The sequence below is a fragment of the Camelina sativa genome, chromosome 17 (assembly GCF_000633955.1).
Source record: "Camelina sativa cultivar DH55 chromosome 17, Cs, whole genome shotgun sequence".
NCBI classification, from domain to species: domain Eukaryota; kingdom Viridiplantae; phylum Streptophyta; class Magnoliopsida; order Brassicales; family Brassicaceae; genus Camelina; species Camelina sativa.
Genome location: NC_025701.1, coordinates 30,964,291 through 30,990,161, shown reverse-complemented (window position 1 = coordinate 30,990,161; position 25,871 = coordinate 30,964,291). Strand labels below are relative to the sequence as shown.

Genomic DNA, 25,871 nt, shown 5'->3' with positions numbered 1-25,871 from the left:
TTTTGGTATATAGTTTAAAACAATATAAAATTTATTATATTTGCCCAAAAATAAAATTTAATTATGAAATTTTTGAACAAACATAAATTTTTGTAGACTTAATTTTGAAGTTTTGAAATAAAAATTTGTAATTTTATGTAATCTTTAAAGTAATTATTCGAGTGTTGAATGAATGAAAAGTTATAGTCATAATTAAATTTCGTCCTTGGAAACAGAAATATAAAAAAAAAAAAAAAATCCTTTGTGTGTAGTCAAAACTTCATGATGTTTTTAATGTGACCTTACCATTTAACTCATTAGGAATATTAAAATGCTCAAAATTATACTACTGTATATAATTTTTTTAAAACATAAATTTTTAAAAAATTAATTTTTAAAAATTTAATTTGAAGTTTTGGAACAAAAAAAATAGAATTTTAATCTCTTAAAGTAATTATTTGAGTGTTGAATTTGAATGTATTAAAAGTTATAGAGTAATATCATGACTTAATTTCGTCATTGGAAAAAGAGAAAAAATAAAATAAAATTCCATTGTGTAGTCAAAAATTCATGATGTTTTTTAAATTTTTGTACTTAAATTCATTTATTGGTTTGTTTGCCAACACATTAAAATCATTTTGAATTTATAAAAAAAATTGAAAACTGAAAAGAAAAGAAAAAAAGAAAAAAAGAAAAAAGCAAAATGAAGAAGAAGACAAGAAAACCTTTAACCTCTGTCTCTCTGTCACTCGACTTCAATGTGTTTACTTTTTCTCTCACTACTACCACAGTCCTTCTTTTTCTAAAGCTCTCTCAATGCTTATCTTCTGATTTTACGAGGAAGAAGAAGAACAACAACAATAAAAGGGTTCTTCTTCTTTTTTTGTTTTTTACTTCTTTCTATTTTTTTAGGGTTTTAGAGTGTGAAGCAGATCCTGAGATTTCTATTTCTTCTGAGGGTTGATGTTGTTTTGTTTGAAGATCTAACTTAGATCTAGTGTGGGTTTTGAAAAAAAATCAAAAAATCAAAACTTTGCTAGTTTCGAAGATGCAGAGACCACCTCCTGAAGATTTCTCCTTGAAGGAGACTAAACCTCATCTCGGTGGAGGCAAAGTCACCGGAGACAAGCTGACGACCACATATGACCTCGTTGAGCAAATGCAGTATCTCTATGCTCGTGTCGTCAAGGCCAAAGATTTACCTGGTAAGGACTTAACTGGTAGTTGTGACCCTTACGTTGAAGTTAAGCTTGGTAACTACAGAGGAACCACTAGGCATTTCGAGAAGAAATCTAACCCTGAGTGGAACCAAGTTTTCGCNAAAAAAAAAAAAAAATCAAAACTTTGCTAGTTTCGAAGATGCAGAGACCACCTCCTGAAGATTTCTCCTTAAAGGAGACTAAGCCTCATCTCGGTGGAGGCAAAGTCACCGGAGACAAGCTCACGACCACATATGACCTCGTTGAGCAAATGCAGTATCTCTATGCTCGTGTCGTCAAGGCCAAAGATTTACCTGGTAAGGACTTAACTGGTAGTTGTGACCCTTACGTTGAAGTTAAGCTTGGTAACTACAGAGGAACCACTAGGCATTTCGAGAAGAAATCTAACCCTGAGTGGAACCAAGTTTTCGCCTTTTCTAAAGATAGGGTTCAAGCTTCTTACCTTGAAGCTACTGTCAAGGATAAAGATCTAGTTAAAGATGATTTGATTGGTCGTGTTGTGTTTGATTTGAATGAGATTCCTAAGAGGGTGCCTCCTGATAGTCCTTTAGCTCCACAGTGGTATAGGTTAGAAGATGGGAAAGGTCAGAAAGTGAAAGGGGAGCTTATGTTAGCTGTTTGGTTTGGTACTCAAGCTGATGAAGCTTTCCCTGAAGCTTGGCATTCTGATGCTGCAACGGTTAGTGGAACTGATGCTTTGGCTAACATCAGATCTAAGGTTTATCTGTCTCCTAAGCTTTGGTATCTTAGGGTTAATGTGATTGAAGCTCAGGATTTGATACCAAGCGATAAAGGGAGGTATCCTGAAGTGTTTGTGAAAGTGATTATGGGAAATCAGGCACTCAGGACTAGAGTGTCGCAAAGCAGGAGCATTAATCCAATGTGGAATGAAGATTTGATGTTTGTTGTAGCTGAGCCGTTTGAGGAGCCTTTGATTCTAAGTGTTGAAGATAGAGTTGCACCGAATAAAGATGAAGTCTTGGGGAGATGCGCGGTTCCGTTGCAGTATCTGGACAAAAGGTTTGACCATAGACCAGTGAACAGCAGGTGGTTTAACCTCGAGAAGCATGTAATAATGGAAGGAGGAGAGAAGAAAGAGATCAAATTCGCCAGCAAGATTCACATGAGGATATGTCTGGAAGGAGGGTATCATGTACTCGATGAATCTACACACTACAGTAGTGACCTCAGACCAACTGCAAAGCAACTATGGAAGCCTAACATCGGTGTGCTTGAGCTTGGGGTCTTGAATGCGACGGGTTTGATGCCTATGAAAGCTAGAGAGGGTGGTAGGGGTACCACGGATGCGTACTGTGTGGCGAAGTATGGGCAGAAGTGGATCAGAACTCGGACAATCATTGACAGCTTTACCCCAAGATGGAACGAACAATATACCTGGGAAGTCTTCGACCCTTGCACAGTTGTTACGGTTGGTGTGTTCGATAACTGCCATCTACACGGTGGTGACAAAAACAACGGAGGAGGAAAAGATTCAAGAATTGGGAAGGTGAGGATAAGGCTCTCTACTCTCGAGGCTGATCGAGTCTACACACATTCTTATCCTCTTTTGGTGCTACATCCTAATGGAGTCAAGAAAATGGGAGAGATTCACTTAGCTGTGAGGTTTACTTGTTCTTCATTGCTCAACATGATGTACATGTATTCTCTGCCTCTCTTACCGAAGATGCACTACCTCCATCCTCTCACAGTTAGCCAGCTCGATAACTTAAGGCATCAAGCGACTCAGATTGTGTCGACTAGGCTAACACGAGCAGAGCCTCCTTTGAGGAAAGAAGTTGTTGAGTACATGCTTGATGTGGGATCTCACATGTGGAGTATGCGTAGAAGCAAGGCAAATTTCTTCAGGATAATGGGAGTTTTAAGTGGGATCATCGCTGTAGGGAAATGGTTTGAACAGATCTGCGTATGGAAAAATCCGATAACAACGGTTCTAATCCACATTCTGTTCATCATCCTTGTCATCTATCCGGAGCTCATCTTGCCAACCATTTTTCTCTACCTCTTCTTGATTGGAGTATGGTACTATCGTTGGAGGCCAAGACATCCTCCTCACATGGACACACGTCTCTCACACGCTGACTCAGCACACCCTGATGAGCTCGATGAGGAGTTTGACACTTTCCCTACTTCCCGACCATCAGACATCGTCAGGATGAGATATGACAGGCTCAGGAGCATTGCTGGTAGGATTCAGACAGTTGTTGGTGATCTTGCAACTCAAGGAGAGAGACTCCAGTCGTTGTTAAGCTGGCGTGACCCGCGTGCCACTGCTCTCTTCGTCCTGTTCTGTCTGATAGCCGTAGTGATTCTGTATGTGACTCCCTTTCAGTGGGTTGCTTTCATCATTGGCTTGTATGTGCTTAGACACCCGAGGCTCAGGTACAGACTGCCATCAGCTCCACTCAACTTCTTCAGGAGGCTTCCTGCAAGAACTGATTGCATGCTCTGAGTTCCTTAACTCTCTCTTCAGATTTCTCCATTTCAAGAAAAAACAATCATTTGGTTTCGTATTTGTTCCGCATTTTATGATAATCTCTGTTAAGACATGTTTGTTGTTGCCTTGTAAGATAAGTTTATGTTTTGGTTTTTGCATAAAGTAAGGGTTCTAGCTTCACATTGATCAACTTGACAAAACAAATAATTCGAACGAACAGAACCGAATTAATTTTGGTTTAACTGAACCTGTCCTCAAAACCTAAAATACTTAAACCGAATCCAACCAAACCGAATGTTCAAACCAATTAAAAATCATAACCGAGACATTTTATTTTAACAAGGGAAGATTCTAAAAAAAAAAGTTGGGATTTTTCAAGCGATCTTGTTCTTTCTCTCTATCTACAACAATGGAAGCTGCTATCTTTAATTCGTCAGTGTATGTTTCCAATATAGCAAATACGAAGGCTATCTTCAACCCGAATCCACCAGCTCTATCTTTGTCTTCTTGTTGGCTCTGCAATTCGTCAGCCAAGCGAATCACTAAACTGAGGCTCAGGGAGGGGTCGAATCAAGGGCTTCGTCCTCTACATGCTCTGTTTCACAGCGATGAGGCACCAAGTGAAGGCGAAGATCAAAATGGGTTTGGTTTGTTACCGGCGGATATATTCTCTTTGTCTCAGGTAAATGAGGTTATCAAATTGTCTCAGGATTGTGTTTTTTGTCAAGATGTCTGTGGATTTCAGTTAAAGACACTAGCTTTATGGTGTTGTATTGCAAAGCTTTGTCAAGTATTGAGCTTTTTCGATTGCTGCCAAAAACTTGAACTTGTAGACTTGTAGTTGATGAGTGTTTATAAAGATGCATAAGATTGATTTGGTTCTTTGTAATGTGTTTGTGAAGGAGAAGTTTGGAAGCAATGTTAGTGGTGAAATGGATAGTGGTAAAATAATCGATGTGGAGACATCTCTTGCAGTTCCTCATGGTGGAGGAACTCGAGCTGGGCTCTTTAGAACCCCCATTTCTGGTGGTGTTCAAAGTGCAACCTCTGCTCATGGTTTACCTCGACCGGCTTTAGCTGTTAGGAACTTGATGGAACAGGTACAAAAGATCATTACCATTAGTTCCCTTTTATGTTCTCGATTAGGAAAGATTATAAAGTTTCATGTATCTCTTTGGTTTTTGGCGTTACTGTTTATGTTTTGAAGGCCAGGTTTGCTCATCTATGCACAGTGATGTCTAAAATGCACCATCGTAGAGAAGGATACCCATTTGGATCTTTGGTAGATTTTGCACCTGATCCGATGGGGCGTAAGTCTTCTTGTCCTTGACTGTGTCTCTTTGTATGCGTTTGCTTACATGCTTGACAGTGGATTCTATTCTTTGTGTGTTTCAGACCCAATATTTTCATTTTCACCCTTGGCTATTCACACTCGGAATATCTTAGCTGAACCTAGATGCACCCTCGTTGTTCAGGTAAACTTTACCGTTCACGCTATAACTATACAAAATATATTGGTGTTTCTTCCCTTATAATGGTTCTCTGACTGTGGATTTGGTAATTTTCAGATACCCGGATGGAGTTGCTTATCGAATGCAAGAGTAACATTATTCGGCGACGTCTACCCATTGCCAGAAGATCAGCAAGTGGGTATCTTTGATTTAACCACACAGTCTGAGTCATACATGAGATGTTTACCTGCTTAGCACTGTTATTTCTGTTACTGGGTTTCCAGGAATGGGCTCATAAGCAGTATATGGCTAAGCATCACCAAGGACCTTCTCAACAATGGGGAAACTTTCACTATTTTAGAATGCAGAATATAAGGTTTTTGTGTGTTCTTATTCAGTTTTAGCCACTCCATATTGTGATTAAATATCGCAATATAATAACAATCTTGATTTGTTCTCAGTGATATATATTTCATTGGAGGTTTTGGCACTGTCGCGTGGATCAACGTCAATGAGTATGAAGCTCTTCAGCCAGATAAGATAGCTGTTGATGGAGGTGAGAAAAATCTAAAGGTGAGTTTTTCAAAAACCCGTTAAACGATTGAGCCTGCTTAGTGACTCAATAGTGGAGTTTTAATTTCATTCTAAATCATGAAATAGGAACTCAATGCAATCTTCTCAAAGCCAATTAGAGAGCTATTGTCTATTGAAGCCGAGTTAGACGATGCTGCTATCATTTCTGTAGATAGCAAAGGGATCGATATAAGGGTTCGTCAAGGTGCTCAGGTAATAATAATATATGTAACAAATTAAGAACATCTCTCTCTACAATGATTTTACAACAGAAGAGCTCTCTCTCAGTTTGTGTGTGGTGTATTCATTATGTTATTTGTGCAGTTTAACATACAAAGGCTAGCCTTTGAGGTAAGTGATGGTGTTGAGACTTTAGAAGAAGCCAAATCTGCTCTGTGGAAAGTGATAGAGAAGGGCAAGTTGCACAATTTGCAGAAATGACCCAATGGTTTGATGGATTTGCAGAAATGACACAAAGCTTTGATGGAGTGAGCAGTGTGTAAAACAAAAACCTTCATTTGAGTAAATGAAATCTAGACAATTGAATAGATTGTAATAAGATTGAATTATGAGATAATGACAAAAATTGTATCAACATCAGTCATCATTAGGAGAAAATGCAATTATTGAAAATATAGGGCTAGAATCAGTAGCTTTTATAATAATCTGGGGGCGTTACGAGGTTTCTAAAATTTTGAACTTTGTAATCTCAGAGTAAGATGCAATTTATTGGAATTCAGGGCTAGAATAGGAGATTTCAATAGCTGGGGGGTGAATCCAAAGTTTTTTTTTAAGTTTTGTGATTTGTGAAACACTGGAAGATAGATGCAATTATATGATAATATTAGGCTAGAAACAGAAGTTCTTATAAAATATCTGGGCATTCACCATATAATCCTTTTCAGAAAATGTGAAATTTGTAAATATGTGGGTGGTGAAAGATGCAATTTATTGAAATATTGGGGTCAAAAAAGGAGATTTATCATAAATTTACAAATTCAATTTTGGTTGGCTGATTTAGATTCAACTAGAAAAAATTGCCCTCGTCCAATCCTCACTCGACAACTCTGCTCTGCACTATGTGAGCATATATTACCTTTTTCAATTTCATTTTTGGAGGAAAACTTTCCAGCTCACTCTGTCAGTCCACTAAAATCTAAGTGAGCACTATGACCTCAAAGTATCCAAATGTTTTCTTATTGATTCACAATGCTAAGGTCACATCTTTAATACAAGTCATTAGAGCTAAATATTGGGAACTTAAGTAAAGACTAATGTCAATATAGTCCATAATAACTCTTATAAATAATCTTGGGATGTTAGGAGGTTTCTAAAATTTTGAACTTTGTAATCTCGGAGTAAGATGCAATTTATTGGAATGCAGGGCTAGAATAGGAGATTCTTAAAATTGGGGGGAGGGCGGGGGGGGGGATGTCTCCAAAGTTTCTGAAAGTTTTGAGATTTGTGAAACACTGGGAGATATATGCAATAATATGATAATAATTGGCTACAAACAGAAGTTGTTATAAAATATCTGGGCGTTCACCAAAAAAGTTTGAAATTTTGTGCGGGCAGTTTTTAATCCAAACAAGGAAAGAAAAAAACAAAAAGGAAGGATTTTTATTTTTGATTTTTTACCGTAAAGAGGAGGAGAGTAAAACAGAGACAGTGACGATATACAAGAATCATCATCATTCCCAATAATTCTCACCAACAAATCAAATCCTTTCTTCCGATTTCAATCTCATGGCGGCGGAATCAGCCAGAAGAAACTCATCTCCGCCGTCTACCTCTCAGTCATGGTCAAGCCCTATAACCAGTTTACACGATGACCATCTCTCAACCATCTTGCTTCTTCTTCCCGTAGATTCAATCCTCTCTTTCTCAATGACCTGCAAGAGATACAAGTCTCTAGCTTGTTCCGACAGTCTCTGGGAAGCTCTCTGTGAACGAGAATGGGGCTCACAGTCTCTGGATGCTTTAAAGTTGTCATCTTTACGAGATGGGTTTTCGTGGATGATGATGTTTCAGCGAGTTTATAAGATGGATTCTGTTTGCTGTCACAAGATCTCTGACCCAGATGATGATGATGTGGAGTCTTCTTCTTTTCCGATCCCTAGAGCTTCTCATTCTCTCAACTTCGTTAATGATCATCTTGTTCTCTTTGGTGGTGGTTGTCAAGGAGGTTAGCTTTTGCTTTCCTTAAGCTACTATAAATCATCATCTTTCTGAATTCTTATCTTGTTCGATGTGATTGAGTTGAGTTTTTCGGTAGCTTTTTGTTTGTTGCTTGATGAGTGTGTTAGGCACACGACAATGATTGTAGTTGGATTATTAGGTAATTGCTTCATTCAACTTGAGATCTTTGTGTATATTGCTTTGTTTTTCTTCTTTTCAGGACGTCATCTTGATGATACATGGACATCATATGTTGATAAGAGCAATCAAAAGATATTGAAATGGAAGAAAGTTGAATCAGGGACTCCAAGTGGAAGATTTGGACACACCTGCATTGTTATAGGCGAGTATCTACTCTTATTTGGTGGAATAAACGACCGTGGAGAGCGGCTCAATGATACATGGATTGGTCAAGTCTTTTGCCATGAGGGACTCTCTTGGAAACTCCTCGATGTTGGACCTTCGCAACGGCCTCGTCCTCCTCCTCGTGGTGCTCATTCCGCTTGTTGTATTGCAGAGACGAAGATGGTTGTACATGGAGGAATCGGGTTGAACGGAGTCAGGCTTGGAGATGCATGGATTCTGGAACTTTCTGAAGATTTCACATCTGGGACATGGCACATGGTGGAGTCTCGACAATCACCGCCACCGCGCTCAGGACATACTTTGACTTGCATTAGAGAAAACCAAGTGGTTCTGTTTGGAGGCAGAGGATTAGGATATGATGTGCTTGATGATGTTTGGATCTTGGATATTCAAGAACTGTGTGAAGAAAAATGGATACAGATCTTCTACGATTTCCGGGATGTCCCTGAATATGCATCATTGCCTCGGGTTGGTCACTCAGCGACTCTTGTATTGGGAGGTCGGATCTTGATTTACGGGGGTGAAGATTCTTATAGGCATAGGAAAGATGATTTCTGGGTGTTGGATGTTAAAACCATTCCTTCTTCAGGTTTGCAACCACAAGGAGTTAGTTTAAACGGATCTTCTGTGTGGAGAAAGCTTGACCGAATCTCATATGGACCAAAAAGTAGGTCTTTTCACCGTGCCTGTGCTGATCTTTCAGGGAGATTTGTATACGTGTTTGGTGGAATGGTTGATGGTCTTCTTCAGCCTGCAGCATCGTCTGGTCTAAGGTTTGACGGAGAGCTTTTCATGGTGGAGCTTGTTCTTGGCTTCTCTGATCTAGACAATCAACAAAGACCTGGAAAATGCATATAATAGCATCATCAGGTGGTTCTTTTTTTTGTAAATTAGCAGGTTGTGTAAAATTGTATTGATAAACCAGAAATGGAATTACATCATTACAAACTCTCTGATTAAAGAGAAACACATAAAGCTGTGTTTTCAAATTGTAACTTTTATATATAGATTCTGATTCAGTTTACAATATACAAATTACTATGACAGGGGATGTAAATATGTAATGTAATGACTTGTTTTTAAATTAGGCTCAAAGAATGCAGAATATTGTGATCTTTAGCACTACAAAATCTTCTATCAATGATAATTTTTGCTTGCCTCATGGATGGAGTATCAGTTTGGTTCTCCACATCTCTGCAATGACCTTCCTCGGGCCAGGATCATCAGGACCCTTGTCTCTTTGTCCTGAAGTGAAGTATAACTGTCCGTTCCAATATCCAACCAGAGTTGTTTTCACACGGTATGGTAACTTCCCAATGACATACCATTTCTGTAGAGAAAGCCATAACCATTAGTGACACACAAATCTTGGACAGTTTTAAGCATAAAGGCTTCACGTATTTTACCAGTGTATTCAAGTTGAACTGGAAGATTTCGCCGACAAGAACCATCTTTTTGGTTTCAGGATGCTTCTCTGTTGTACCTCCAACGATTACAATGGAGTTATTAACCACTTTCCATGCAAATTCAATATGAGAATCCGGTTTTGGCATTGGCGGCATAACTTTCCATTTCATTTCCTCATCTAACATATAGACGTCACTGAATACCACCTGTATCAAAGTAGAAGAACTCATGATATAGAACGTAATTAACAGAATAATAGCTTGATTTGCCTTGTGGAAGGTATTAATCCAATACCTCCATACGGCGTGAGCACTTGAAGATGGGAGATCCGGGTTTAGCCATGAAATCACCTTCTTGACCACCAAGTACAAATAGTCGGTCATCAACTACTACACATGCCCTACAATGGCACATAGAACAGGAGGACTTAAGATTTTATTTCGTCAACTGTTTTACACACAATAACTTGTTAAAAGATCATTGCTAAATAATAACCTGTGAGGTCCTCCGCGAGGGATTGGGATTTCACTTCTCCACTCATTTTCCAATGGTTGGCCATCTTTAACCGCAATGCTCCAATGTTCAAGTCCTGGTGTAAATCGATTCTCCTTGCTTCCGCCCATCACATGGAGTCTTCCTCTCCAAAGCTGAGTAGCCGGTGCATACCTGAATGTTAAAATTGTCAAATCATTTCTCTCAACATTGTCCATCATCAAAAGAGAAACACATAGCATAATATAATAAGAAACGTGAACAAGTCAACTGGCGTTTCCAAATTTCAGTACCTAGGAACTGGTAACGGAACAAAGTCCTTCCATGTATTTGTATCAGTATCAAGCACAAATGTTTTAGATGTAGGACCTCTGCATTGCGGACCAAACTGACCAGTAACAATATAAATGTATCTCCCATCCGTTACCATCCCTAAATGAGAATGAGCCATCTCTTTAGGCATATCGAATCTTCCTCCCCACGAGTTATCCGTAAAATTGTAGATATCAACATGTGAATGCACAAGATTAATGTTTCCATATCCAGCAAATACATATAAAAGATCCCTAATCTGAATTGCAGCTCCATCTAGACGAGCTACAGGTGAAGCTGCCATCTTCTCCCATTTCAATTCAGGAGCTGGCAAATCTTGAAACGTGTTAGATAGTTTCCTCTCTTTCACACTCTCCTTCTTCTTCTTAGTATCTTTCTCCTAAAAAACATCAAAACAGAGTAAATTCACTACTCACAACCTCAATGCAAGTATAAAGTAAGAATCATATTCCTAAAGCTAGATATTGCTAAATTCAGATGTCGAGATCTTAATTACATCAACAACAGATCACACAAACTCACCTGGCCGGGAACGATTACGGTGGTAAGGGAAGAGGGTAGAGATAATCCGGCGGAGATTGCGACGGAGGAGAATCTATGAGAAGTAGCCCAGAGGAAGTCGGCAATGAGTCCCGTAGCTAGAAGCGCGATGCACGAAACCAACACTACCTTCCCGTACTTGTGCTTCCTCACCATATCTATGTCCTCTCTCTACTAAATTGACATAACCCTTTTTAGAGTTTCACAATTTTCGTATAAATTTGAAACCTTTTTGGTGTTTTCTCAGACGAGCTTGATGAAGGATCTTTGATCTCCGAGATAGTGTTCCTTCCTACCACCGGCAGTGAACGAACATTTATAATTAAACCAATATAAACGAAATTGATTGATAAATCGAACCAAACCAGAAATTAAAATGTCCACACCGAACCAAACTAAACCAATACACAAAACATCATACATAAAGGTTTGTGGTCTAGAGTGATAAGTTCTCCATACACATAATATGCAAAAGAACAAACAAACAAAAACAAAACCATAGCAAGGTTAATTACTACTTTACTAGTGACATTGATGTGTCTGTTTCCATAAGATGCTCTTGAAGAGGTTACAGAGAGAATAGTTTAGACACAAGTAGTTAAATTAAAGCAGAAACTCCATTGTTGGTCTGGTTTCTTCTTGTTTTCCATTTTCTAATCACTGCCAAGCTCTTCTCCATCTTCATGATACGTGTCTCCAGCTTCAGTTGTATCTCCTTTATTGAAAGCCTTCTCTTTCTCAATCTTTCATCAATATCTTCTTCTTTCTCAGCTTCACTGCACAAATTCTCATTGCATCTCTGCTTTTTTCCATCTTCATGGACCAGACATTCTTCTTCCTTGGTTCCATTTACATGAAGCTCATCATCACATATTTGCCTCGTCTCTGGTGGTGACACAACAGTGTTAGTTATACCTCCATTAGAATCAACAAGAGGATCTGAAGAGTTGTTTCCATTAGATGAACTCTGAACCATACTATTCTTAGCGTTACTTCCAGTTTCGTCATTCCTTCTAGATTTGATAATCTGAGCAATGGTAATGTCATCATCTTTTTCATCTTCTTTGTGATCCATAGAACTCCCATCATCCTCACGAGCTCGCTTGCTTCCCTTGTTTCTTAAATGCTCACTTGTTCTCTTCATCAACTCCTCCTTAAACAACTGACTAAGTGGTAATTCCGTTGAAGCTGATGCACCACTACCACCAATCTTATCTTTCTCTATCTCCATTCTCAGATTTTTCGCTAACTTGCGCGACTTAAACCTTTTGACTTTCCTAAGAAAGCTCTCTCCCCACTTCTGAAGCACTTGACCCAAAGGCTGCACATCATCATCATCATCAACATCAATTCTATTACTTGCATTAAAAGTTTCAGTTGATTCTGAAGGACTCAGAAACTGTGAAATAAATTTCAACCACCAATCTTGATATCTTTCAGTAACAGAAGGCGTAGCAAGACAAGAAGGCATGTACAGCTTTACACCATCAAGAGACTTATTGTAATCATCCCATGCCTCCTTTTCTGTGAAACTTCTTCGATCAGTAACTAAGCCAGGAAGATCTTGAGTCATCCCGAACTGCATTGCCACTCGATTCGGATAGTAACCCTCCACAATACCAATCCCAACAAGATGAGAAACTCTCATACATCGAGCAAACGAAACAAACTCATCATCAAGATTGTCATCAACAGTCATCCACGTAGCTTCTTCAGGGTAAAACCGAGGAGGGATCCAATTCTTTAAAGGTTTAGTGTAAGGACGCCACTCGAAATCATCAAGGTTCAATCTCACATTCTCAGATGTTTGAAACGGATAGTACCACCGAGCTATTCTAGGTTCACCTTTTGGTATCTCTCTAGCTTTTGGTCTAGCATCCTTGAATCTCTCCCATGCCCATACTTGAACTAACTTAAACAGTGACTTCAGAGTAACATTTCTAGTGGACTTTTTACTAGCAAAAACTTGAATTTGACCCAAATCACTGTATAGTCTCGCTAGAACAGCAGGAGCAAGAGCAATCCTATCACCTCTAGCTAAACGAACAGCGATAGGGACAACATTTTTCGAAATAGAACGACGAGACATATCCGGGAAAACGAATTGCGAAAGCCACATTACAAGGAAAGCTTCATGCTCCATTTGATCACCTCTACCCAAGAAGTTCGAAATCCATAATCTTCGTCTCACTAACCCATCCTGGCCTCTATTCTCATACCTAGCTTTCTCCAGTTTCTCTACGGACTCTCCCATCTCTGAGCTTCCTCCTAAAGTGGCAAAAACAGGAGAACCCAAAACAGAAAACCCTAAAAGAACAAGTACATCCTCGAGGGTTATCGTTGCTTCACCCCAAGGGAATACGAATGATTTGGTTTCAGGACACCATTTCTCAACAAGAGATAAAATCAAAGACTGGTTTTTAGGGATTTCGTATGCCGATGCCTTGATTGCCTCAAAAATCCCAGCTTTTCTCCAAGTGGGTTCGTGCAAAGCTTCCATTTTTTTAGCCCATGATTTGAAATCACGATCTGCAGACCAAAACCCATTGAACGAAATCCTAGAAAATGACTCCTTTAGGTCTGATGAAGAAACACAGAGACGGTGACGAGGAAGCTCAGCTACAGCACCATCAATGGAGGAGGTTACATAAGGTTTTAGAAAATGGGTTTCAATAAAGTTACCGTCTTTTTGATTTCCTCCGGGACTTGAATCCATCAAGGAGAAGAGAGAAGATGAAAGCAAAGCTTTTTGTGTGTTTTCTTTCGAGACCTTTTTAGAAGATAAATTAAATTGTGTTCTCTTTTTCATTTTTTAACATTTGAAATATGTCAAATCAAAATCTATGTTGCAGATACAGAGAGAGTTGCTGGCGTGGGAATGGAACCGTTTCCTTTATATGGTAACTATAAGTAATTAATGTCGCCATAAATAAACATAATAGAACCTGATTTGACCCCATTGAAGTACTAATCTAACCATGCTTAACCATTCGGTCCGGTTTATTTAAATCTTTTTGGCTTATTCCGTAACTTTGCTTGGTTCAGTTGGACTCTATAATTCAGCTCTGGTTTAGTTCACTTGGTTCAGTGTACACTTCAAAGTTCAAAGTTTCAACCTTTTTGATCCAATTGAAACCAAGTTATATGATACAGTCATGGTAAGTAGCAGATGCAGCCTTTGTCCAAACAAACCAGGAGACTTGGATCGCGATATTGGAAGAAGGTAAAAAAAGAAATTACCAAAAGGGTTCCCTACTTATGTGTTTCAGTTACTGTGTTGATCTTAGCATTCATAAAATCCTGTTTGTATTGTAGATGACATATTATCCTAAAACTGTAGTTGTTCTCTTTAATCTTCTCTTAGTGTTCCAATGTTATTTACGACCTCTTTGCTTCTTTTCTGCAAATCAAAGATGTAACAAACAAACAAACAAAACCGAAATGGAATTAGACTACAAAAAAAAAAAAAAAAGAAGAGTAAACGACTTTTAAAAAGGAGTTTCAGGTTGTTCTCATGGTCGAAATTGCTCACCTTTCACTTGTTGTGCTGCCTATACTAGGCTGGTTTCTTCGTTGTTGGTTTCTACTTGCTCACCTCTATCACTATCGCCTGACCAAAGGAAAACAAGAGAGGAACAAAAGAATGAATAAAGACCAAAACACGCAAAAGAGCTTGAACGTAGAGAGCACAACAACCAACCAACCTTCCATGACTTGAGACAGTAAATGAGCCGGCGAACCGGTAGAAGGACTATGCTGGTGACGGTGAATAGAGAGATTCTCCATGTCAGGCAATTGTACATCAGCTTGCTCGGTTTTCCTTCGCAGCATCTCCCGTGTCTTCCTTGGTCCTGGTAACCAAAAAGAGAATGACGAGTTAGTGAGTTTTTATATGTCAGTAAGAAAGAAACAGCAAATCGGTTTTCTGAAGTCTCTATAACAAACTGAAACTAACCAATGCGACAATTATATAGTTCCCTTGAGTCGTCCAATCCAGAAGGACTTGAAGAAGGTGAACAGTTTCCTCCCTCCAACAGCTGGTGTACTTGTTGCTGCTGCTTCTCCCTGCCATTGTTTCACAGAACTCTAATAAGAAAGTTAACCCAAGAGACGAAAAAACTCGAGGAAAAGTAAAAAGAGGGATCAAGCAATACCTTTTTTCTTTCCCCTTGTATGGTTTAACGGTCACCCATGAGTCACTGATGAGATGAGGGTTTTGTCGAGCCAATATTCTTCCCACGGTTTGATCATTAGCAAAAGTGACAAACCCAAACATCCGTTTCTGCTGATATGGAATGTCTACATCTTCCACTGCTCCAAATTTGCTACATATTAAAAACCCACGAGTCTCAAAACAAACACTAAAAAGAGCCTACCTCATATCGATAACCTGATTTTATCGCAACACATACTGTATGTATTACCTGAAATAATACGAGACGTCTTCAACAGTGAAGGAGCTTTCAGGTGGAAATGTCAAGTAAATCTTTCTAGAGACTGAATCGTTTCTTTCCTGCCTTCTTGGACTATGACAGTAACCACCTTCTACTCCAAGTGTATTCGAAGTTAAAGAAGGAGACAAAGGGTTTCCTCTGACACTGAGTGTACTCGAAGTTAAAGAAGGAGACAAGCGGTTTCCTTTCTCGTATCCTTTTACCCACAGAACTGAGCCACCGATGACATGAGAGTTTTCTTCATTATTCAATATGGTTCTCACGGTTTCAGCATTAGTGAAAGTGACAAACCCAAACGTTCCTTGCTGATCTTTTGGAAGATCCACACATTCCACTTTTCCAAATTCGCTAAACATTCAATAAAAAAAACCATGACTGTCAATTGTCAAAACAATCAATAAACACTTCCTCACATCGTTAACTTGTATTACCTGAAATAAGTTGAGACGTCTTCATTAGTGAAGGAGCTCGTAGGTTGAAATGCCAAGAAAATCGTTTTAGAGACTAGATCTTCTCTTTCATGGCTTCCGGGACTATAACAGTAACCTTGTCCAAATTGTCCTGATCCTTGTCTAAAAGAACAATCACCACAAGCAAAACCAAGCCCCAGAGCTCAAAACTTATTTCTTGATACAGAACAGAATCAACAGAAGAAACCAACACCAAAGTTAATAAAACAGTCCTCGAGCTACACTGCTACTACACTTGTTTCGTAAAGTCTCTGCCTTTCTTCACTATTAAGCAAACATATATCAAGAGAAGAGAAAGCAAACAAAAATCCCAATCTTACCTGTTCGACACTGGAGAACCAAAACCCCCCTTGAACTGACCAGCAATCATTCTTTGTTGCTCACTCGGCGACCTAAGACCACCTTCTCCTCCAAATTGTCCTGATCCTTGTCTAAAAGAAGAACCACCATAAGCAAAACCAAACCCCAGAGCTCAAAACTTCTTTCTTGATACAGAAACAACAGAACAAACCAACACCAAAGTTATAAAAACTGGCCTCAAGCTACAATGCTACTATTGTTCCGTAAAGTCTCTGCCTTTCTTTATTAGTAACCAAACATTGTATCAAGAGAAAGCAAACATAAATCTCATCTTACCTGTTTGACATCGGAGAGCCAAAATCCGCCACGGACTTAGCAGCAATCATGCTTTGTTGCTCACTCGGCGACCTAAGACCACCTTCTACTCCAAATCGTCCTGATCCTTGTCTAAAAGAAGAATCACCATAAGCAAAACCAAGCCCCAGATCTCAAAACTTCTTCTTGATACAGAAACAACAGAAGAAACCAACACCAAAGTTAAAAAATTTGGAGCAATCTTTTGTTTTGTAAAGTCTCAATCTTTCGTTACTAGTAACCAAACATATATCAAGAGAAAGCAAACAAAAATCCCAATCTGACCTGTTCGACATCTGAGAGCCAAAATCCCCGACGGACTGAGCAGCAATCATTCTTTGTTGAGTCGGCGACCCAAAACCGCCTGGTGGAAACTGATACGCATCAGTTGCAAACAAACTCAACTGTTGTCGTTGTTGCGACGAACCGTCATGAAAGGGACTAGAATTGAAGTTAGGGTTATATCTGATTAAGGAAGGATGCAAAGCTGCGTTGTTAGGGTTCCTCGAGAAATCCAAGAACTCATTTCTTGTGGAAGACGGAGGCAATGGCCTGTCATGGAAATAGAAGGGTCTCGCATCACGGTTTAACGAGGAACCTCTCGGAAGAAGACCCAATTCGTATTTAGCTTCTCGACAAAACTCTTCGATGAGAGCGTTAGGGCCAAAAGCCATACGAATCAATCTAAGTTCTGCAATCTCCTGCGACATGAAATAGTCAATGATTTTGGAAGCGTTCTCTGGTTCTAAAGTTTTGATCCTTTCAGTGATCATCGAAATCGTAGCTGGATCCGTGGTATCCATGGTGGCCATGAGAAGATGATTCAGAAGAGGAGAAAAAAATTTGCCTTTTTCTTCAACTCTGAGAATGAATGAATGATTTGAGTTTTTGGTTTCGCGTCTAAGATGTTCGTTACAACTTTCTTATATATGTAATCTAACCATGCTTAACCGATCCAATCAAAAGTAAACCAACGAGAATAACGTTTACATTTGAATGATTTGGTCCGGTTTATTCCATAACTTGGTTCATTTGGACTTTTATGTCAAGAGAGCTCCAAGAAAAGACATGCATTTCATAAAATCATGATAAATGATTTAAGTAACAAATGCAGCATTTTCAACTTGGATTCGATATTAGACGGTGGTAAAAAGAAATTACCAAAAAGAAACTTTCTTGTGAGTTTCAGTTACTGTGTTGATCATATGTTGTAGAGGTTAGTAGTAAAAATCCTATTTGTAGATGACAATATAATCCTAAAAACTGATCTCTTTAACCTTCTCTTCTGTGTTCCATCCATGTTAACCACCTCTTAGCTTTTTCTATATTATAGACACTTTTATCTTCTACTTCCTTCTTTTATCAGTCCTACACCTTTCTGCTATTAACAAACAAAAAAAAAACGAAATGAAGAGTTAGACAGAAGTAATGGTTTAGAAGGTGTTTCGGGTTGCTTCATGGCGGAAATNAAATCATGATAAATGATTTAAGTAACAAATGCAGCATTTTCAACTTGGATTCGATATTAGACGGTGGTAAAAAGAAATTACCAAAAAGAAACTTTCTTGTGAGTTTCAGTTACTGTGTTGATCATATGTTGTAGAGGTTAGTAGTAAAAATCCTATTTGTAGATGACAATATAATCCTAAAAACTGATCTCTTTAACCTTCTCTTCTGTGTTCCATCCATGTTAACCACCTCTTAGCTTTTTCTATATTATAGACACTTTTATCTTCTACTTCCTTCTTTTATCAGTCCTACACCTTTCTGCTATTAACAAACAAAAAAAAAACGAAATGAAGAGTTAGACAGAAGTAATGGTTTAGAAGGTGTTTTAGGTTGCTTCATGGCGGAAATTGCTTACCTTTCTCACTCATAAACTTGTTTCTTTCTGCCTATAGTGAACCTGAAAAAAGCTTGGATCAATGTTGTTGATGACTATTGAGATTAAATGTCTAAACTAGGGGGATCTTGAACATACCCACCCATTGCTATGCTGATTGATCTGAGGAGGCTTTCTGCTCGGTATCATACTCAGTTTTGCAGGTTTCGCCAGACTTTTTTGGGGAACCAAACAAGCTATCAGGAAGAGTATTCTCCAGACTCGTCTCTTGCCTTGAGAAATGATAGATAAACTATATGTAAGAGAACTAAAGTAGAGTACTTCGGTACAAGGAGACTTTAAGACTTGATTCTTATCCCTCACTTACCCTTTGTAGAAATCATTACTGTAACCACGTTCTTCGTTGCTGTCTGCTACTTGCTGAAGATGTTGCTCGCTTCTATCACTATTGCCTGATCAAACGATAAAAAGAGAGGAAAATAATGAATAAAGACCGAGATAAAAAGTAGCTTCAACTTGAACTCAACAACGACAACAACAACAACCACCTTCCATCATTTCTTCGTTGTTGTTTTCTGAGTGGAAGAGAAGACTATGATTAAATCGAGGTGGGATATGAGCACGAGAAAAAGAAGGACTACGCTGGTGATGTTGAATAGATTCATGCTCCATGTCAGGCAATTGCAGATTCAAGAACCTCCTTCTTTGGAGTTCTACTTCTATGGCTTGTTGTAAATCAGCTTCCTCGGATTTTCTTCGCAGCATCTCCTGTGTCTTGTTCGAAAACATCCTTGGTCCTGCAATGAAAAGAGAATGACGAGTTACTGAGTTACTATGTCAGTAAGAACGAACCAACAACACGGGTTTCTGAAGTCTCTTGAACAAATTGACACTAACCTAAGCGACATTCATACAGATCCCTAGAGTCCATTCCTGAAGGACTTGAAGAAGGTGAATAGTTCCCTCTCTCCAACAGCTGGTGTAGTTGCTGCTGCTGCCTCCTGCTATTGTTTCACCAAACTCTAATAAGAAAGCGAACACAACAGACAGAGAAGAACACTAGAAAGAAGAGTAATAAGAGGGATCACGCATTACTTTTGAAGGATTTTTCCTTTCTCCTTGTATGGTTTAACGAGAACGCGTGAGTCACAGATGAAATGAGGATTTCCTCGAGCCAATATGGTTCTCACGGTTTCAGCCTTAGCGAAAGTGACAAACCCGTACATCCGTTGCTGCTGATATGGAATCCTCACATCTTCCACAGGTCCAAAATCGCTACACATTAAAAAAACCATGACTATCAAAACAAACATGACCCCCTAATCCAAATGTACACTACACAGAGCCTTCCTCACATCCATAACCCGATTTGATCACAGCACATATAGATATGATTTACCTGAAATAAGCTGAGACGTCTTCATCAGTGAAGGAGCTTTCAGATGGAAATGTCAAGTAAATCTGTTTAGAGACTGCATCCTCTCTTTCATACCGGCTTGGACTATAAGAGTAACCACCTTCTTCTCCAAATTGTTCTGATCCTTGTCTGCAACAAACAAACAATCACCATTAGCAAAACCAATCCCCAGGAGCTCAATATATCTTGATACAAAACCAAGACAACAAAGCAACACTTGTTTTGTAAAGTCTCAAGTGTTATGTTACACTGCTAACCAAACATATACAGAGAAGGCAAACAAAAACACCCATGCGACATTTGAGAGCCACGAGCTAAAATGCTGCTACATTTGTTCTGTAAAGTCTAAGTCTTTACTAACCAAACGTATACAGAGAAAGCAAACTTACCTATGCGACAATGGAGAGCCACAAGCCGCCGCCATTAACTGAGCAGCAACCATTCTCTTCTGTTGAGCTAACTTGATCCTCATCATCTTCTCAAGCACGTAATCCATCTCACTCGGCGAACCAAAACCACCAGAGGAACCAAAATCATCAACTAAACCACCTTGTGGAAACCGATGATAACCAGGTCCTCCTCCGAAACCTAATTCCTCTGACTCGAAAGAAGCATCGTTAGCCGAGAAGCTCCTCTTGTGAAAATTGGCAAATGGATCCTCAACAAACGGAAACTGGTTACTCAGTTGTTGCTGCTCATCGCCGGAAGAAGAGGCGAAAAATGATGAACCGTCACGAAAAGGTCTAGAATTGAAGTTACTAGGGCTATCTCGGAGTGTAGTCGAAGTTAACGAAAAAGGCAAAGGGTTACTAGGGTTTCTCGAGAAGTCCAAAAAGCCATTCCTTGGAGAAGACTGAGACAATGAGTGGTGGTGGCCATGGATGTTGATAGGTCTCGACATAGGGTTTAACGAGAAACCGTTGGAGGAAAGACCCAAATCGGATTTAGCTTTTCGACACAAGGCTTGAATGAGAGTGTCAGGACCAAAAGCAATACGAATCAAATCTCTCTGTTCCATGTCTTGCAGTAAGAAATAGCCAATGATTTTGGAAGCGTTCTCTGGTTCTAAAGTTCTGATCTTTGTAAAGATTATCGAAGTTGGGTCGCCGGGATCCATGGCCGGTAAAGTTTTGTTTTTTTTTTTCTCTTTTTCTTTTTTGTGTTTCCCCAGAAGAAGAAGATGGTGAAGAAGACGAAGAGAGAAAAAAAACAAAAGGCAAAAGCTTTTTGCTTCTGAGAATGGTGTGTGTGTGTGAGGGGGTAATTGAGTCTTTTCACTTTTTTTTTTTTTTTGGGTTTGCGTTAAATCATAAATGTATGTTTCTTTTAGAAATTTGTTATGATTTTGTCTTTGTAAAAAGCAATTTATCAGTTTTTGAACGAAAATAAACGAAAATTGAATTAGGGTACCGAACCTTTTTTAATAGTATTTAAAAGAGGGGTTCTTTTCATTTTGAAGGTTTTTGATTTGATTTATAAGTTTAGGGTTTTGGAAGTTCGTAAAGAGCGGGATTAGAGTGGAAACAAACCTGATTTTTGGGGGTAATTAACAGATTTTAATCACGGGGTAGCCTACTAGACTAGTTTAGTAGGTATCAACACTATTATTCCCTTTTTCTTGGATAAAGTAGCTTTCTTTCATTGTTATAGTTTTACTTTTTAATTTTTTTTTTGTTTATTAGATTGATTGGTTTGAAGATCTTCTCCATCCAATAAAAAAAGATATTGGGATGATTTTCACCGATGGCAATCTAACAACCGCCATATATGATTATGAACTAAGTTTTCTCAAAAATATATTAGAACAAAACAAACTATATCTTTCTCAAAAAAAAAAAAAAAAAACAAACAAACTATTGGGAAACATGTTCTTCTGACTAGACGAGAGACGACACTAAGTTATAGTCGGTCTTTTAGGTCATACATCTAAGCAAATTTAATTCACTTACACAAATCATTCAGTTCCGGTTAGATCCATTCATTTTGTTTTGAATATTTCGAATAAGAAAATTTTAATTTATTAGAGTACTGTATTTTAGAATTTTGGTTTGAATTCGGTTCTATTCCATCAAGATAGATTAGAACATGAAATAATATGTGACTTTACTTATATCCTCATGTTGATAAAATTAACCTTAACCATCGTAAGGGATAATCAAAATATCTCGTTATCTTAATCTACAAAAGGGATAAACTCTAAAATAAATAAATAAAGTAAACGAAGACATGCTAAATTGCTAATAAATATAACTATAAGTAGTAACAAACCTTCAATCATCCTTTTCTCTTGACTCTCGGTAACTTTCAACGTGTTTAGTTATAAATTTGGTGTAGTAAAATTTAAAAGGATAAAAAGTTTGGGTGCAACAAGTACATAAAGTAATACTAATGTTTTTAGTTTATTTTTATTGTATATATTTTGTTTGATCGAGATTTATTTTGTTAATCACCAATGTTGTATATTTTCGTAAAATTTTACTGTATAGTTTATTTTTTTTAGATAACAAAAAAGAAAATAACCAAATGGTTTTACCAAAATTAAGGTTTTCTTTCTCTATTTGCTAGAAAATTGAGTAGACGAAAATGGTGCGAAGTCTACTATTTTGAGTAGGGGGCTCTTCATTGACAACACCTATCCATAAGATTTTTGTCAGCCAGCTGTTCTTTTTCACGTCACACCAAAACTCGTGCGTGACATTAAATTTATTTCTCACAGTAACTGAGTGTACGGGCTTCAGTTACTCATTTCCAGATCCTAGCCGTCAAACTGTCTTTAGATATTATATTTAACGGTTGAGATTGCTTTACTAGAACACGTGTCTTGCGTTGAAGCTCAATGGTATTTTGTAAAAAAGTATACTACTTACTTACTAGTCTCAAATTCTGATTGAACAAATGTTGATATGAATTTCTTATTTTGGGGAGGGTGGAATAAGAAAGCAATATGTAAACGGATAACACAATGATGATCACCATCAAAGACATGGACCAGTATCTTCTGTAAAGTGTTATACTAATATACCACCATATGATTTGTAGTATCTTAATAATTAAGTGATACAATAATTTGACATCATCCACACAAGAATAAATAATTTGACATCATGAATGTTTTAAAAGGTATGCCATGATTTAATCTCTAATGATTAGTAAGTCGTACAGCAGTGATATGTTATCATTTTTATTGTAACTAATTGTAAAAGCGGTATCAAAAGAGATAGGAGTATAACATAAATTACTTTCAATTTTCTTTTTTTAAATTAATATTTTGTATCGTTATCTCTTATCGTTTTTACGGCTCAAAGATTCACATTGTTTTGTGTTGATGCAAAATTTTTTATATGATGAAAGTTATAATTTCATATTGAAGTGTTAGTTAATCTATATTCTATATGATGAAAATGTGGTGTATTTATGGTTTAATTGAAGACAAATATTTTTATTTTTATTATTGTAAAAAATGCATTAACAAATAAAGTTAAATTATTTAAGAGAGAATAAACCTTACTTTAATTTGTAATAGATGATAATGAAAGACTGGTGGTCACCTCTTAACAATATAAACCACGCCAACGATTAAAGAAGTTTCGAATCTGCTACTGATATATATTTATATTACTAACAAAAATTTAATAGGCTATACAGTTATTTCTTAAGCATATCATGATCGACGTACTTCCGTATAATCAAAAACTTCTTCATTGTTTTTGGCATTCATAGATGTAGATTATTTCTTGATCAAAGAAGAAGAGATAAAACAAGAAAGAGATATATATTTTTTTTTTGTAAATTTGACTAATCAAATTAATTACCTAAAACCAGGTTGTCGATCCTTTCGATGCTTTCTGATGATATGTTTGACTAAGATAAATAAGATAAAGAAAGAGTTTTTTAACAATTATACCACATTGGAAACTCAATCTTTTCCAATATACCACATTATAAACTCCTTTTTCAATGTGCCACATCTGCCATAACAAAATGATCAATATATCCTCGAGTTTGTTTGATGTTGCAAAGTGTTTATTTGTTTTCTTTTTAATAAGAAACACATCTCTCCCATTATCCTCGATTTGTTTTAGATAGCAAAACAATAGAACCAGTGAGAGCGAACCAGTGAGTGGAAGAAGAAGAGAATCAGTAACCGCCATGTCTCCGTCTGGTTCTTCTCAGCCTAGTTCTTCTCCGTTATCCTCCGCCGCATTTTCGTCTTCATCTCTTTTCAGAGCTCTTCTTACCACTGCCATCGCCGGAGCTCTTTCGCCGGACCAACCAGAACCGCCAGATCGCCTCCCATATATATCTCTTGGCCCTTCCTTTAGTTCTGTCGCTGGTCTTACTTTCACTACCTGATCTGACCATTCGTCGTTGGCATAGTCTTCCGCTTCTCCTTTCAAGACCGATGGACCAATTATACGCACCAGGTTGTCCACTATTAATCTTATCATGGACAAGTTATTTTACAAAGACAATACATTATTTACTCGATAGACAAGTTTTACACTTGTCTATAATGTCCACTTATCCTCTATTAAATTTGTCATGCACTAGATGATTCACAAAAATTCTAGTAAACAACATTTTTATTAACTCGGTGGACCAGTTTTAAACTCGCACAAAATAGAGACAACTAGTCATTTATTTATTTATGTTATAGACAAATAATTTAAGCTAATGGACAAGTTTGTACTCCTCAACTTGTCTACGAGATTTGTCATATTAGCAGGAAGGCAAAAACGTCATTTTATCTCACATTTATGGTAGATCAGAAAAAGAATCTTGATTATGGTACATTTAAAAAGTTTTGTGGGAAATGTGGTATATTAAACAAAATTCCCATAAAGAAATAATCATCAAAAATCCTAATCTAAAACTTTCTTTTTGGACAAATGTTTTATGATAAAACTGTGTGAGTTTCAGAGTTCAGAAAAGCCTGTTTTAAAAAATTAGAAATAAAAGGCTTAGCTTAACTAAAAAGCCGAATAAAAAATTTACAAGGTGAAAGCCCAGTAAAGGCCCAATCTATATTCCTATAAACCACAGGCGGAGAAAATATCTAAGGTAGAGGAAAGCTCCGTCCCCAAAAACAAAGGAAACAAAATCTAAGTCGGCGGAACGGGAAGAGATCTATCGGGAAAGTTACGGCGGCGGAAGTGATGGCGAACATAGAATCAGAAGCAATCGATTTCGAGCCAGAGGAGGATGACCTTATGGATGAAGAAGGTACAGCAGTTGACGCCGCCGATGTTTCTCCACGCGCGGGACACCCGAGGCTTAAGTCGGCTATCGCCGGAGCAAACGGCGAATCAGCGGCGCAGAAGAAGACTAAAGGCCGTGGGTTTCGCGACGAGAGAGATTCCGATCGTCAGCGCCGTCTTTCCTCACGCGATTTCGAATCACTCGGCTCTGACGGCGGTCATGGTCCACAGCGATGTAATGTCTCTCAATCCCTTCTTCTCGCGCTGCTTCTATTTAGGTGTTTATAGTGTTGGGTTTACTGATTCTTCGCGTCGTTGATTGATTCGTGTTAGTAATTTGTTTCTAGGGTTTCTCAAATACCCCTGTGGCTTGGATTCAATTTGACCTAGATGTGTTTTTTCATTAGATTTGTCTAGAACTTTCTATCTACGGACTAAAGACTTATACTGTAGAGAATTTAAGTACACTGAACTGTAGTTTGTGAGGGCTGAACGGGTGATAAAGGTTTGGAACTATTTTGGTGACTTGTTAATTTGTGTTTATGTGTAGCCATTGAAGGATGGATTATTTTGGTCGCTGGAGTTCATGAGGAGGCACAGGACGATGATCTATCCACTGCTTTTGGTGATTTTGGGGAGATAAAGAATCTACATCTCAATCTCGACCGTCGTACTGGTTTTGTCAAGGTATGGAGTTTTTTCTTTGTTCTTAGTGGGTCTTTATGGGTTTAACAGCTGTTTTAAGCTAAGTTTTTTGCTATGTTATACTGATTCTTGATGGACGTTAGAGCTGTGATATTCTGTAAAGTGCAATACTATCTTTTCCATGATGACTCTCCTA

General features: G+C 38.0%; 8 protein-coding genes across 14 annotated transcripts in view; 4 read left to right on the top strand and 4 right to left on the bottom strand.

The window, feature by feature from the left end:
• LOC104758468 (FT-interacting protein 1-like) lies at nucleotides 726-3,834 on the top strand. Of its 2 annotated transcripts, XM_010481342.2 has the most exons (2): nucleotides 726-1,288; nucleotides 1,600-3,834. In XM_010481342.2, the coding sequence occupies exons 1-2, from the start codon at nucleotides 1,028-1,030 to the stop codon at nucleotides 3,667-3,669; spliced, it is 2,331 nt and encodes a 776-aa protein (XP_010479644.1). In that variant the 5' UTR covers nucleotides 726-1,027; the 3' UTR covers nucleotides 3,670-3,834. The 2 variants fall into 2 exon arrangements, with proteins under 2 accessions (XP_010479644.1, XP_010479645.1); XM_010481343.1 differs by lacking the exon at nucleotides 726-1,288 and having other exon boundaries at nucleotides 1,307-3,834.
• LOC104758467 lies at nucleotides 3,992-6,278 on the top strand. 2 transcript variants are annotated; one of them, XM_010481340.2, is made up of 9 exons: nucleotides 3,992-4,336; nucleotides 4,557-4,754; nucleotides 4,862-4,964; nucleotides 5,050-5,129; nucleotides 5,223-5,300; nucleotides 5,390-5,481; nucleotides 5,567-5,678; nucleotides 5,766-5,891; nucleotides 6,003-6,278. In XM_010481340.2, exons 1-9 carry the CDS (start codon nucleotides 4,064-4,066, stop codon nucleotides 6,117-6,119), a joined length of 1,179 nt encoding a protein of 392 aa, XP_010479642.1. In that variant the 5' UTR covers nucleotides 3,992-4,063; the 3' UTR covers nucleotides 6,120-6,278. The 2 variants fall into 2 exon arrangements, with proteins under 2 accessions (XP_010479642.1, XP_010479643.1); XM_010481341.2 differs by having other exon boundaries at nucleotides 4,005-4,336; nucleotides 4,563-4,754.
• Nucleotides 7,235-9,337, top strand: LOC104758465 (F-box/kelch-repeat protein At1g51550). The gene is made up of 2 exons (XM_010481336.2): nucleotides 7,235-7,863; nucleotides 8,077-9,337. The coding sequence occupies exons 1-2, from the start codon at nucleotides 7,425-7,427 to the stop codon at nucleotides 9,078-9,080; spliced, it is 1,443 nt and encodes a 480-aa protein (XP_010479638.1). The 5' UTR covers nucleotides 7,235-7,424; the 3' UTR covers nucleotides 9,081-9,337.
• On the bottom strand, nucleotides 8,982-11,290 carry LOC104758466 (kelch repeat-containing protein At3g27220-like). 2 transcript variants are annotated; one of them, XM_010481338.2, is made up of 7 exons: nucleotides 10,977-11,290; nucleotides 10,415-10,833; nucleotides 10,125-10,295; nucleotides 9,924-10,029; nucleotides 9,629-9,835; nucleotides 9,381-9,552; nucleotides 8,982-9,063 (listed from the first exon to the last, which is right to left on the bottom strand). In XM_010481338.2, the coding sequence occupies exons 1-6, from the start codon at nucleotides 11,148-11,150 to the stop codon at nucleotides 9,382-9,384; spliced, it is 1,248 nt and encodes a 415-aa protein (XP_010479640.1). In that variant the 5' UTR covers nucleotides 11,151-11,290; the 3' UTR covers nucleotides 8,982-9,063; nucleotide 9,381. The 2 variants fall into 2 exon arrangements, with proteins under 2 accessions (XP_010479640.1, XP_010479639.1); XM_010481337.2 differs by lacking the exon at nucleotides 8,982-9,063 and having other exon boundaries at nucleotides 9,200-9,552.
• On the bottom strand, nucleotides 11,372-13,832 carry LOC104758463. 2 transcript variants are annotated; one of them, XM_010481335.2, is made up of 2 exons: nucleotides 13,677-13,832; nucleotides 11,372-13,574 (listed from the first exon to the last, which is right to left on the bottom strand). In XM_010481335.2, the coding sequence occupies exons 1-2, from the start codon at nucleotides 13,801-13,803 to the stop codon at nucleotides 11,593-11,595; spliced, it is 2,109 nt and encodes a 702-aa protein (XP_010479637.2). In that variant the 5' UTR covers nucleotides 13,804-13,832; the 3' UTR covers nucleotides 11,372-11,592. The 2 variants fall into 2 exon arrangements, with proteins under 2 accessions (XP_010479637.2, XP_010479636.2); XM_010481334.2 differs by having other exon boundaries at nucleotides 11,372-13,832.
• On the bottom strand, nucleotides 14,546-17,375 carry LOC104759956 (zinc finger CCCH domain-containing protein 46-like). The gene is made up of 7 exons (XM_010482818.1): nucleotides 16,858-17,375; nucleotides 16,555-16,665; nucleotides 15,880-16,020; nucleotides 15,149-15,319; nucleotides 14,950-15,059; nucleotides 14,699-14,845; nucleotides 14,546-14,604 (listed from the first exon to the last, which is right to left on the bottom strand). The coding sequence occupies exons 1-7, from the start codon at nucleotides 17,373-17,375 to the stop codon at nucleotides 14,546-14,548; spliced, it is 1,257 nt and encodes a 418-aa protein (XP_010481120.1).
• Nucleotides 18,558-21,015, bottom strand: LOC104758462 (zinc finger CCCH domain-containing protein 55-like). Of its 2 annotated transcripts, none has more exons than XM_010481332.1 (7): nucleotides 20,222-21,015; nucleotides 19,815-19,961; nucleotides 19,511-19,690; nucleotides 19,313-19,419; nucleotides 18,964-19,212; nucleotides 18,783-18,867; nucleotides 18,558-18,687 (listed from the first exon to the last, which is right to left on the bottom strand). In XM_010481332.1, the coding sequence occupies exons 1-7, from the start codon at nucleotides 20,947-20,949 to the stop codon at nucleotides 18,564-18,566; spliced, it is 1,620 nt and encodes a 539-aa protein (XP_010479634.1). In that variant the 5' UTR covers nucleotides 20,950-21,015; the 3' UTR covers nucleotides 18,558-18,563. The 2 variants fall into 2 exon arrangements, with proteins under 2 accessions (XP_010479634.1, XP_010479635.1); XM_010481333.1 differs by having other exon boundaries at nucleotides 19,313-19,416.
• LOC104758461 (RNA-binding protein 8A-B-like) overlaps nucleotides 24,888-25,871 on the top strand; it is a 5,925-nt gene continuing 4,941 nt past the window's right edge. Inside the window, exons 1-2 of one of the 2 annotated variants that reach the window (XM_019239157.1) lie at nucleotides 24,888-25,265; nucleotides 25,581-25,717. In XM_019239157.1, the coding sequence (XP_019094702.1) occupies nucleotides 24,989-25,265; nucleotides 25,581-25,717 (414 nt within the window). In that variant the 5' untranslated portion in view covers nucleotides 24,888-24,988. The remainder of the gene's footprint in view (nucleotides 25,266-25,580; nucleotides 25,718-25,871) is intronic. The other variant, XM_019239158.1, reaches the window with a different exon arrangement.